At 41.3% G+C, this 13,063-nt stretch overlaps 1 protein-coding gene across 4 annotated transcripts in view; it reads right to left on the reverse strand.

Annotated features, from left to right (window-relative positions):
* Positions 1-872: 872 nt before the first annotated feature.
* LOC143642843 (ankyrin repeat and sterile alpha motif domain-containing protein 1B-like) overlaps positions 873-13,063 on the reverse strand; it is an 887,705-nt gene continuing 875,514 nt past the window's right edge. For 3 of the 4 annotated variants that reach the window (XM_077111726.1, XM_077111725.1, XM_077111727.1), the window contains one exon: positions 873-1,353. In XM_077111726.1, coding sequence (XP_076967841.1) covers positions 892-1,353 — 462 coding nt within the window. In that variant the 3' untranslated portion in view covers positions 873-891. The remainder of the gene's footprint in view (positions 1,354-13,063) is intronic. The other variant, XM_077111730.1, reaches the window with a different exon arrangement.

The following is a 13,063-nucleotide window of genomic DNA, read 5'->3' on the forward strand; positions in this document are numbered from 1 at the left end:
GCCCAAAGTTTCTTACGGTAAATCAGAAGGAACGAAGAATTGGTCCATTTAAGGTGGTTTTTAGACATAAGAAATATTTCCACAAGATTTTCAAGAAAGATATCTTTTAAGGCTGACTTTTTACCGTAAAGATAATTAGTTACTACTAGTAACCATCATGTAAAATAATTAATGACAAAACATGTGCAGACTGGGCTTCTGGGAGAGAGTGGATTGAAGAGAAGAACAGAGCAGTTTTGAACCAACAGAAATTTATTTTCTTTATCTTTCAGCTTATGAATATTTTTTAAGTTATTAGAATATAAAGCTTAAAAATGAAAAACATTCTCTAGAAGATTGCTCACTATCATTTTAAAAAATGTTCACATGCCAAACATAATTATTGTTTTATGTTATCTTTTCATCTTTTTCTTGATTGATAGCCATTAGAGACAGAATAGCAGTAAAAAGGAAATGAGAAAAAAAGTCTTCTGTACAGATTTAGTTGATCTTTATGGTCTTGAATATATAGCAACATATATTGGTCAGTTTTTTTTGAGGGGGGTGCATGGTTCGGGAATTGAGCCCGGGTCTCCCACATGGAAGGTGGGCATTCTCCCTCTGAACCACCTGTGTACTTGGTCAGTTTTTAGAGGACATCTATGCCAGGTGTATGGATAAAACAGAGATAGCGTAAGTTGAGTTATCAGCTCTGACAAATAAAAATTTGATATATTAGCAGTCTATTTAATAAATACAAAAGCAATCTCTTCAAGCATGGAGTTTGTGCAATTAAGGAATAGAGACAAGGCAATATGATGGAGATAGAAAACTAAAATGGCAACTTTAATCTTTTACAGTGAATATGAGGAAATTTCAGAATAGTAGCCTATTTGTTATACTGCCTGTATCTTAAACATATATTAAAATATTCCTAAAATATAAAACCCAATAGTTCTTTGATGGTTTTCTTAGATAAGGCAAAAGACCCCAAGAGTCCCTCTCTTTATCTCCCAGTTCTTCACACCAATACTTCCAAACAAAATGAATGGAGCTTGAATGGAGCCAAGAGAGACATGTATTAAAGATGGAAGACATATCTATAATCCCTTCTTGGAGGTTCAAAGAGTTATAAAGAAAGAAAAAAAATTGCCCATCTATAACAGGACTTTCATTTATCAACGGTTGAATGGCTAAAGTGTCATTAAGAGACCAACTTACATTAATCAGTTCCACCTCCCAGATCTTTTTCAACAGGTCCATGGATGTGTAGCCGTTAATGAGAAAGGCTTTGGTGTAGTCGCCAAGCTCAAGGGAATCCAGCCACTCGGCCACAGAGGTGGGGTGGTAGCCGTCATGACCGATGGGCCGCATCTGTAATTAAAAAAACACCATTAGGATTAATTACACCGTTTCCTTTGTGTTTTAACAACAGAGTGCATCTTGTCACATGGACATTTTTCTGACACAAAGCAACAGATTCTTCCAGATAGGAAAAGGAAGAGAAACAGAAATACTTTATGCCCAATTCTAAATCATTAATAATTTTCACGCTGAATTAGTTTTCAAAAATACATCCAGAAATTTCCAATGGAGCTGCTAAATCAACCCCCTATTTGAGAGAGTGAAATGTGTCAAGCTTCTGCTATAGACATTATCGACATTCTGTTGGATGGAATTTAAAATGATGTCAGTTGAGCAGCATTAAATTCAAAGGGGAAGGCAAAAGGAACTGTACTTCCAAAAATGTAGGTGATAATTCTCATATGCACAGAAAGCATGTGAATACACTGCATGACTTGAACATTGCAAGATATGAATTGTAGGTAGTGCAAACACACTGGAGAAACATACAGCTGTGTTAAGCCAGTAAAGAAGAGGCTCTTGGATGTTTTAAGACCATGTGTCCTGCATAGACTCTATTTTATGTTAGACATGAATGCAGAACATGCTGGCAGACAGTTTCCTATTTTTTGTCAGCTATATACAGAAAGCTTTTTTTTTTATTTTTATTTTAGGAGAACAAAGAAGTGTGACAGCAACATAATGTTGCTGAGTTTAAATTGGAGTGTGAAAGTAATTTAAGCAAGAGAAACTTCTGGGTTTAAAATTTCATATGGATTATTCCAGTCCTTTAGCTTTTATTTGATATAGTGGTTGAATTTGTGGTTCTTGGTTTTTAAAGTGACTCACTTCTAAAATTTATACTCCTTTGCACACAATATCAGATATCTTAATACTTTAGTTATTAAGGACAGTTGGCATCTCACAAACCTGATGTGATCCTTCAGTGAAATTCATGATGGGGACAGAGAATTGGGCAAAATGCTAAGCAGACTTTCCTCCTTCTCCGCATTCAAGGAGATAGCTATTAATGGAAACTACATGATTCTTGGATTTGTGAGCACAGAAAAGATTAGTCTGGGCATCAGGTATTCAGATTTTAATCTTAGACATGTAAGGCTTTCTACATTATGCTGGGTTCTCAATTTTGCAATTCTCCTTCCTCCTTCATGTATATATATTTTTATTAGAGAAGTTGTAGGTTTACAGAAAAATCACGTAGAAACTACAGAGTTCCCATACACTTCCCTATTATTAACACCTTGCATTAGTGTGGTACATTTGCTACAAGCGATGACAGAATACTGTTATTATGTATAATCCATGGTTTACATTAGGGTTCACCATCTGTGTTGTGCAGTTCCATAGATTAAAATAATTATTTTAGCAACATATACAACCTAAAATGTCTTCTTTTAACCACATGCAAATACGTACTTCAGTGCTGTTAATCACGTTGACACTGTTGTGTTACCATCACCAGTGCCATACATCAAAACTCTCCCATCACCTCAAATAGAAATGCTGTCCAATTCACGCATTAACTCCCCATCCCCTGGCCCCACCCCTGCCCCTGGGAACCTGCATTCTAGTTTCTGACTCTAAGACTTTCCTTATTCTAATTATTTCATATCAGTGAGAGCACTTCTTCATTTTAAAGTTTGTTTTTCTCCTCTCCTCTTTCTGGCGGTTCTACTCCTCAGTTTAATTTCCATTTTCAGGTTTAAATGTCTTCTATTTTAAAGTTACAGTGAATTCATTGTTTGCATTAGAGTCTGAACTCATTTATCATCAGACTTTGGTAAATATTCTTAGAAACTATAAAACAAAGCTTGAAGATCCGTCAAGGAGTCAGAGATGAGCCCCCTAGAAACTACTTTCTGAAAGATGAAGAGATTCTTTAGGACAATTCCATATGGCTCTTCCACATAGTAGAGGTACTAGGCAGTGCCTGCCTACCACACAAACTTTCTAGGAAAATGCTCTCATCCTGAGCCATGCTGTCCCTCCTACGATATGAACACATTCTCTATGATACATGTATATTTCTTTCTTCTGAGATCTGATTGGATACAGCAAAGAGTGAACAACCAGCCCAAGCATGGCTGATCCATACGCCTGTCAAAAAAGATGAGCTGGGACACTAAAATTACTCATTCAGGGATTTGGAATTGAGAATTATGAAACTGAAGCACCTAGCACCAGGAGGAAAAGTGAGATAGATTCAGAGCCAATAGGTTGTGGCAATTCAAAGCCTTGTTGAAGCAAAAATTGCATGGAAGTGGAAGTGATGAATTAGGAGATAGAGCAGATTGATAAGTGAGAAAAAGGCCTGAAACAGTCCTGATGATTTTCAGTTGCCTTGTGGCTTGAGTATGCTGGAGCTTTTGGATGTTCATAAAACCCCTATATCCTTACAGTCAATTCTTCTTGAGCTAGATTTGGTGGGTCTCTGTTCTTTGCAACCTAAAATATGCCGAACACATTAATGCATTAATAAGACATAAGTAGAATGACAGTATGGTGTCCAAGAAAATACTGAGGGAGATATAAATAATACGTATCTTGGGAAGTTAACTGGTGGTGGATTGAGATGGGGGACACTAATAAAGACCACATTATTCAGTGGCTACAATATGCCTTCTTTCTCTGATCGCTACTAAAACCTGTTGGGATATTTGTTTTACCTGCCCAGTATCCATTCCCCCTTCTTCTGTTAACAGTGTCCTAGTTCTCTTGGGAATCAGCCTCTCTCATTCTCAGTCCACATGATTCGGCGGGACCTGAAAGCATTCCTGGCTCCAGAGGTGAGCATGTGACCCAGAGCTAAGCCAATCAGTGTCTATGTTTGCTCTTCTATACAGTGATTGGTTCAGGGACAAACTTGCAATGCCAACTGGGGCCAATGAGAATATGGCCTGGAATTTCATAGGCTGTGTTGGAAAGAGACCATCTCTCCACTGGACTTGGAGCTATGGTGATGGGAACCTGGAATGGATGAGGCTCCTCATGGGGAGAGAGCTGCCTGAAGTGTTATCAATGCAGGGAGAAGGGGAAAGGAGATGGAGACAGAGAAAACAGCCTCTGAAAATACCTCTGAGCCCCTCCATCTAGTTGCTACCTGAAAACCAGATATTCCTGGACTTTTCAGTTACATGAGCCACTACATTTCTTTACTTTTTATCTTTTTGCATAAGCCAGCATGACTTTGCCACTTTCAATCCAAAGAGTTCTGACTACAAGAAAAGCTTTTTGTCACATTTCCCTCTGATGTTCAGAAATGTGTTAAAAAGTGGCTTTTAGCATAATAGTATAGTCTATCTGGTACTTGGAATAGAGAAATTATTAGAGACAAAGTAAAAAAATGGGTAAGTGATTAGTAGCCCACAGCTCTGCCAGCTGGGCTTCATTTCACTTTTACACCGACTGCCCTATTTTTGCTGCTTAGTAAATGTTTGTTTACACAGCTTAACTCAAATGTACTAAACAGTGGAGAAGTTTCAATGACCATTCAGTGGACGTTATGTATGTGTAATGTTGGAAATTAGGCTCCAAAGCTGAGTCTGAAGAAGTACTGAGTACCTTTATCTTTAGATCCCATAGAGAGTTATGGAAATATTGGGGCTTGGTGAATCCTTCAAGACTTATCACGAGGAGGCTGAACCAACTCTACTACCCTAAACAATACACTCCAGATCCAGTAACTCCCTTACTACCTCAGAAGACATGAAGGAAAAACGGGAGAAAGGGAAAAGAGAAGAGAGAATCACTGGAGTTGAAAGGAACAGTTGGTGGGAAGGTCCTGCTATTAGACCATGGAAAGGATGGCCATCCCAGAAGTAGATACTGGGGATGAGCTTAGGGAGTCTGGAATCCCTTTGGGGCAAAGTCAGGCATCCCATACTAGAGAACCTATAAAGGGGGTCCCTGCAGACCTCACCATCACTCCTTTGAGGGTAGACAGCTGCTACCTGCCATATGGAGGTTATTGACAAAAATTTCAGCCAAAGAATCAGGGATACCCACCAGAGGACATACATAATTAAATATAATGAAGTCTGGCTTTCCCCCCAATCCCTCCTTCTTGTCCCAACTCCAGAAAATTTGGATTCAAAAAAATAGAGGGTACCAACCTTTTGGGGGAAGCTAAGAAAATCAAACTGGTAGTCTAAACTGGATTGAGAGACTTTTCAAATTTATGTGACTGGAAAGTGATTAGATATGTCTGAGATATTATTAATAAATAGTAAAGAGTCAGTTGAGCTTGGTTGAAGGAAGTGATTGGAAAAAGATTTGCATCTGTATTTCACTGAGTGTACACTGCTCAGTTACCTGGTTATTCATGGAAGATAAGTTCTCACTTTAAGGAGGTGAGAGTGAGGGAAAGATTTGGTGTGAGGATGAGAGAAGGGAGAGGATAAAGAGTAGAGGTGAAGAGACCCTGGAAATGATTATGCTGATGTGTGCAGGGGCAATCTGCATCCATCCACTCAGTCAATAAATATTTAACCAGTGCTTCCTTTGATGGATGCTGTGGAAATAGAAGAGAACAAAACAGTCACAGTTCATCTCCTCATGGAAATTATCACTCCTAATCTAAAAATATGTAAACAGAAGACCCATAAGCTATGACGGCTATGTATACCTGAAGAGAGGAAACCGTTCGAGCCAAATGAAGTTACAAAATTAACTTGACACATATTTAATGAAATGCACAGTGGTTACTGCGCTACACAATAATTGCTTCCTAAGCAATTCTCCCATCTGTTCCTTCATTTCTGTTGCTACTGCCACTATCCTGTGTAGGTTCTTGTGAGCTCTTGCAGAAACTAATCCTTAGCCTTCTGCTTGGGCTCTCAACTGTGGTGCAGCTTGTATCTTGCTGCTACATTAGTTTTTCTAAAAGTTGGGCTCTTCTGTCAACCCTTGTACAAAAATGCAATGGTTCCTTCCTGACAAAAGTCCAAATGCCCTATTCCAACAATTGTGGCCAACTGTGATCGGGTATAAATTTATCTTTTCAACCTAATCCATATGATTAGGCACATGCATTTAACAGTATGTAAACTGCTAGAATGTGAGCGAGACACATTCGTATCTTTGCTAATATTTTCAATGCTTGGAATTGCCCCTGTTTCTGGGGTGATTTCTCCAGGACTGGTTTTTTCTCTTGAGAGCAATGAGATCTGAATTTCAACTATTTATGGGACATCTATGGGAGACAGGGCACACAACACAGAGTCAAAAGCAAATTCAGATCTTTCAGCTCACAAACTGGCCCTCCCTCATCATTTCCTATCTTAGTTAATGGGTACCATCACTCCACTGACCAAGTAGAAGCTTAGAAGTCATCTTAACTGCCTTTTTAAAGAAAGTTTTACCACCATATTTAATTCAGCTGACAAATCCTGTACATTTTATTTCTAAAATCTCTCTCAAATCAGTTTCTTCCTTCCCAACTCTACTAGAGAACACCCAGTATATAATACAATGGACTTTTGGGAATGAAAAAAATCCCACAATATGCTTACTTTTTGGGTGATCTTTGAGAATTTACATAAACTCTTTGAGTCTCATTTTACTCTTTTCTAAAATTAGTATAATAATCTCTACCCCAAGAGTTGTTGAAAGGATGACTTGATAGAGGATATGCAAATTTCCTAGCACAATGCTTTGAATATAATAGGTATTCAATAACTCTTTCTACTGCCCTAAATTAGGTCCATGCTCAATTTGAAACTGCATTATAGGTTTTTTCCCTTGACTTTCAAACCAAACCCTTCTTTCTTCTCTTATCCCACCCTCCTCCCCTGGGTGCCTACCTCTTCCATCTTGCTAACCTCTTTTTAGCATTCCCCGCTAGTGACCATTCGTAAGATTGAAGTGGTTTTCCCAATTCTTCACTGTTTCAATAGAGTGGAATTATGCACGTGACTTGCATTGAGTCCCACAATGGCTGGAGTAGCTTCTAGGAACCACTGATGGTGATCATATTATTTTCTTGGCCAATGGAGTGGGGAGGTGTCAGTGGGGCAGTTTATATGTAGGGCCTCTGTTGCCCTGTGACCTACCACTCATACCACTGTGTTCCTATGTTCTATCATAAGAATAAAAAGTGCTGTGTAGATGCAGAATTGTGGGTCCTAGGAGAGAGAGAAAGATTTGTAGAGCAAACCTAAATCTAATCCAGCACCTGGCATCCTTTCTAGCTAGAAAGAGCTTGGGCAAGTCCAGCTGAGGTCAGCTGAACCACCACTGACCTGGGGATCGATGAGTAGAAAAATTATTTTTTAATAACCACTGGGAATTTGATATACAGAGAAAAATTGACTAATAGAATCACTCTTTGTTTCAAAACCCTGGTGTTTATACACTGTACATATAGACTATAATACAAACTCTTCAAATTGTTCATCTGTTTGTAAATGCTACTCCATGATTCTGAGAACGAACTGGGATGCTGAGCTAAGCTAACACCAGTATCTCTCCCAAACTACCTCGCTGTTCCTTAGCAAGCAACCCTATTCTGAATCTTTATTGATCCTAGCCTAAGTACTTATTGTATGGGTCTGATCATTAGGCCATAAGCTGCGGTATATCCAGGATATCACCATACTGTGCTCACATCATTCCTTTTACTAGGAATGCTGCTCCTTTCCCCTCCTGTTGAAAGTCTGCCTATCCCTAAAAGGCCCTGTTTAAATGTTGCCCCTTCTGTCAAGTCTTCTCCAGCGTTACCCTACTCCAAAGTCAAATGTAATCAATCCTTTGCTAGATCTCTGTAGCAATTTGCATGTTACTGCACTGTCCAAAGTCTACTTTCTCCTGTGGTTCGAGATGCATCTGCCTTCTTCCCTGGATGGTCACCCTCTTGGGGCAGAAGCTGGGTCTCAGCCATCTTCCTGGGCTCTCAGTGTCCAGCAGAGAATCTCGCACGTGTCAGGCATTTGTTAAGGGTTTATTCAATTAAGTGGTGAAATGATGGCATCTGATCTTTAAACTGAATTTCCTATCTTATAACCTTTTCTCCCCCTTAGGCTTGCCTTTGGCCTTTTTTTTTTAATTAGATAAATAAATCTGAAACTAATCTGACATTAATTTTCAAATCATGGAATTGTAACATGTAGGAATTACAAAGGAACTTTGAAATCATTTTTCCAACGAGATAAAAGACAACTTTATCCATTTGTAGGGAAATTAGTATTTTGTACTTCATATTACGAAAACAAGGGCTATTTTTATGCTCCAACCTTAGTATATATAATTACTTAAAATCCCACATACCAAGCACCAAGTCCATGTAGTATTCTGCATTATGAAATGCAGTGGCCTTTGTTTCAGTAGCCCACCACTCTTGATTCTGCTTCTCACTGGCTGTGTAACCATGGGCAAGTTACCTCACCTCTCTAGGCCTCAGTTTTCTCATCTATAAAGTGGGGTGTAGGAGCAATGATCTCAAAGTTCCTTTGTAACTCTTAAATTTTACAATTCAATGCTTTATAAATTAATTCCAGGTGATTCTTAGATTTATTTATCCGGTAAAGAAAAAATAAGTTCAAAGGCCAGCCTAAGAGGGAAAAAAAAGGTTATAAGATGGACATTGAGGTTAAAGATCAGACAATATCTCTCTCCTTTCATGAGTCTTCAGCAGTACCCATGGGAAGTGCTGTGGCTGCTTTCTTGAGTTAACTGATGAAGCGCTTTCCTCAAGAGGGACATATGACAGGACAGAGCTGAAAGAAGCTCCAGGGGCTGGGGCCAGACCTCCAGGGCCTGAACGGGCCAGGCAGAGTCCACAGCCGAGGCAGAGTGGAGGCAGCAGGTCTTCCACAGGGATTCACAACCAGGCAGCCTCTGAACTCGGGGAATCCCCAGGACCAGGGACAAATGTGAGCTGGCCATCAGAATCAGCAGTGACACTTTAGTCTCAGGAAGATTTAGATATATTGACATATTTTGCCAAAGCCCTCCCTTATCACTCTTGGAGTTCTGCTGTTATCCCCAAAGACGCATTGATTTTCACATGGGAGCCTTCAGAGCCACCTGGCCTCGGAGAGGTGCTCTGTTAACACTGTGCACAGCACAGCAGGCACACTGACCACAGGGCAGTTCCCTGTGCACTGCTACAGTTACAAAATGCTGGCCAAGTCTACTTCAACCAGAATGTCATGGTCAGGTTCATACGTCCCCTTGGCCAGGTGGTGGTGCCCCGTCATCTGGTCGGGCAAGCGCCCTGTTTGTTGCTATGAGGATTGTTCATGGACTTAAATCATGATTACGTTGGCTGCGTCCACAGCTGACTGTGTTTGTAAGCAGCAAAGGGGAGTGTCTTCTGCAATGAGTGATGTATAATCTACTCAGTGGAAGGCTTTTAAGGAGGATTTGGAAGAGAAAATCTCTTTCCAGGTTTAGCTGGCGAGCCTCTCCTGTGGAGTTCGTCCAGACCCTTCACTGGAGTTGCCAGCTTCACAGCCTGCCCTGTGGATTTTGGACTCTTCCTTCCTCACAGCTGTCCAGCCAGCCTCTCCTGAGAGTTTATTGCAGACTTCATTGGAGTTACCAGCTTGCAGCCTGCCCTTCAGACCTTGGACTCTGCATTTCCACAGTTATGTGAGACACTTTTATAAATTTTATATCTACAGTTATCTCCTGCTGATTCTGATTCTCTAGAGAACCCTAACTAATATACAGAGTAACTCATATTTTAAGTGTTTCACACAAGTAAGAAGAGGAAGAAAGACTTTCTTTGTCTTGAAAAGAAATGTTTGAAAACCACTGGTCTAGATGACATCTGTAAGACTGCATGACCACTACAGCTTAATTTTCTCTTAATTTCTCAGTTTTATTTGAGACATTCTGGGTCTGTCATATACATATGGGTATAAATGTTTCATCTGTCATTCTTTCTCTCTGCCTGAAACCCAGCTTAGTCTATGGAGACAAGGATAATACCTTAGGAGAGGATGGAGCAACAAGAGAAATGCAAATATGCAAAGCAGATAAAAAGAGAGAGAAAGATGATATACATATTAATAGATTTGGGACTAAATGAAAAATAGTTCTCAATTCAACAGGTGATTAAGTTAGCATTATGATACTGGTATGGCATTAGATAAAGGGAATAAGGAACCCAAGAAGCCACTGACAGAAAAGACTTCTTTTCCTGTGAAGTGTCACAACATCATGGCAGAGATACTGGCTATCCACCAAAAAATCCCATCCTCTCATCTTCCACAGTAATGGCTTTAAATTGGGTTTGTATCTGCTCAAGTAGAGACAAGACTAGCCAGCTTCTCTTCTGTCTGCTGCTATGAGAATAAATCTGAACCTATGGAATGCTAATGAAGGGGTTGCATGCATCTTTCAGGTCACTTCCAATCTTAAAGAGATGGTCCTTGCTCTAGAGCTCCTCTATTTTTGCCTCCCCTTGAGCTGTAACATCAGTGCAGGCAACCCAGCTTTGACCATTGAGGCAAAAGGACCCTGTGAGTTGGGGAGATGCTTATCACACTGTAAAGTGCATGAGAATCTGCAGAGAATGTGTTAACATGCAGCTGTGATTCAACAGATTGGTGGGAGGATCGGAGATTCTTCACGTCTATCAAATTTCCTGGTGATGCTGATGATGACAGTCCTTGGACACTCTTGGGGTGGCGATGCTTCGGAGGATGACAGAGCAAGTGGTGGGGGTTCCTGGGCTTCCCGAATTGCAGGCAGCACAGCCAAGACTGCTCACTTCAGGACATTATGTGAAGAAATAAATGACTCTATTCTTTAAACCTCTATATTCTCGAAGTCTCTATTATAGCAGCTTAGCGTTTTCTCTAATAGAAAAGTATCACTGAAAAATAAGGCAATTTCAAAGTACATTCAAAGGCGCCTGTTCTTTCATTTGAGAACATGCTGAATCATCTCTTGTTAGCAGCCCTAACTTTTCACATGCATTGTCATTAAAGAAACTTCTCATTTTAACTGCATCTACTGCCATCTTTCTGTCAATGACACCACTGTCCCTTTGTGACAATTATGAAAGGGATAAGAAGGAAAATGTAAGAAAACTCCCAGGTTTCTAGCTTGGGTACCCAGCACACAGTGGTGAAATGAAACCAGGCTGGGAAGGCATAAGTAAGTTTAGTTTGCGATATGAGGAATTGAAGATTCCTGTGGAATGCCACTTGGTATTTGGGGGAGAATTCTGGGGAGACCTCTAGCTTTGGGTATCCCCAACAGCACAGGTGTGGATGCTTGGCTCTCCTTTATCGGCTGCATAACCTTGAGTCAACTCCTCAACCTTCCTAAACACCCATTTTCTGATTAAAAATATGAGAGAGAAAAAGAATATCCACTCGGAGAGCTGTGAGTTTAGCACAGAACCAACCACACAGAAGACTCAATAGATCTCGGTTATTTTTATCATAAGTGGGAGCTGAAATAATGCTGGATGAGACTGCAGAAAGAAATTACGTGGTGTGAGAAGAGAAATGGCCTGAGGATGAATCAACATTCAAGGAATGACCAAAATACAAGACTTATACCCAGGAGACCAAAAATGGAATGGCTAAGGCAAGAGGAGAAGTGGGGAGACACTGCAGGCCGGCAGACGTGGGCAGTGGGGGTAGACTGCTGCTGAGAGAGCCAAGAAGATACGGAGGGAGACGCGCTCCTGGGGTCTGGCCTGCGGGTTACGTGGACCTTACTGAGAAGAGTGCAGAAGTCAGGCTGCGCTGGCTGGAAGTGCCATTAGAGACGAGGAATAGAAAATTCAATCTAAACTACTTTTGTGAGGAGTTTATATGGGACGAGAAGGAAGAAGATGAGGGTTTTAGAAAGTGAAAAATAAAAGGCTTGGGAAGGGGTGAAAATGAGGACTCAGAGTTGAGAAGGTGGGAGTTAAAAAGGAATAAGAATCCAGGAGTGCTCTGGAGCTTGAGCAGCATAAAGGCATCGTCTTTTGCTTGGAGATTTTGCTTACCTTTCTTGGAAAGTATAAAGCTGGAAGGCATCATTGGAACTAACTTTGGGCCCAATAGTATTTGCTTCAAAACAGCGCAAGGACCCCAGAAGCTTCTGACTGAGCCGTAGTGGCTGCGGGGTGCTGGTGTCTGAGCGGTGGTGGCAGGTGGATGCTGGCATTTGAGCCAGGGTGGCAGTGGGGTGCTGGCGTCTGCAGCACTGCTGAAGGCATCTCTGGGTAAGGGCTCCGTCCTGTCGCTCTGCATCCCGGCCACAAGCACACAGACCTGACCATGTGACAGGCCCACCTGCCCCAGCAGCTGCGCGGCTCCAGGCTCACCTCCTCCGCCTGCCTGTGAAGCCCCGCTGGACACATCTTTCTTTCCCACATGGTTGTGCTTTGCGCTCTCAGACTCCCTGAAAGGACTTTTGTGGTACGGGCTGCTGGCATCACGGGCTGCTCCCTCTGGCCTAGCTCCTTATCTAGCCTCGCCTGCTCTGTCCTGCTACTGTCCAAGACTTCAACTCACAACAGCAGGCCTGAAAATAAATCAGGACAAGCAGCGCTAGCCGACAGCATGCTGCCAAGTCCAAATGCAGTTCCATCAAACAGGGCAAGCATCAAACCTCCCACAGGCTGTGAAGCTGAGCTGGGCTTCCCTGTGCTCTTGAAAGACTGAGGGAACATTAAAGAGAAGGCAGAGCCCCCAAGCATGGGGCCCCAGAAAAAAGTCTGTCCATCCCCATCTAAGAGCTGTCACAGTGCAGCTTTGCTGGAGACATGTCT

This window comes from Tamandua tetradactyla, chromosome 7 (assembly GCF_023851605.1).
Source record: "Tamandua tetradactyla isolate mTamTet1 chromosome 7, mTamTet1.pri, whole genome shotgun sequence".
In the NCBI taxonomy this organism is placed as follows: Eukaryota; Metazoa; Chordata; class Mammalia; order Pilosa; family Myrmecophagidae; genus Tamandua; species Tamandua tetradactyla.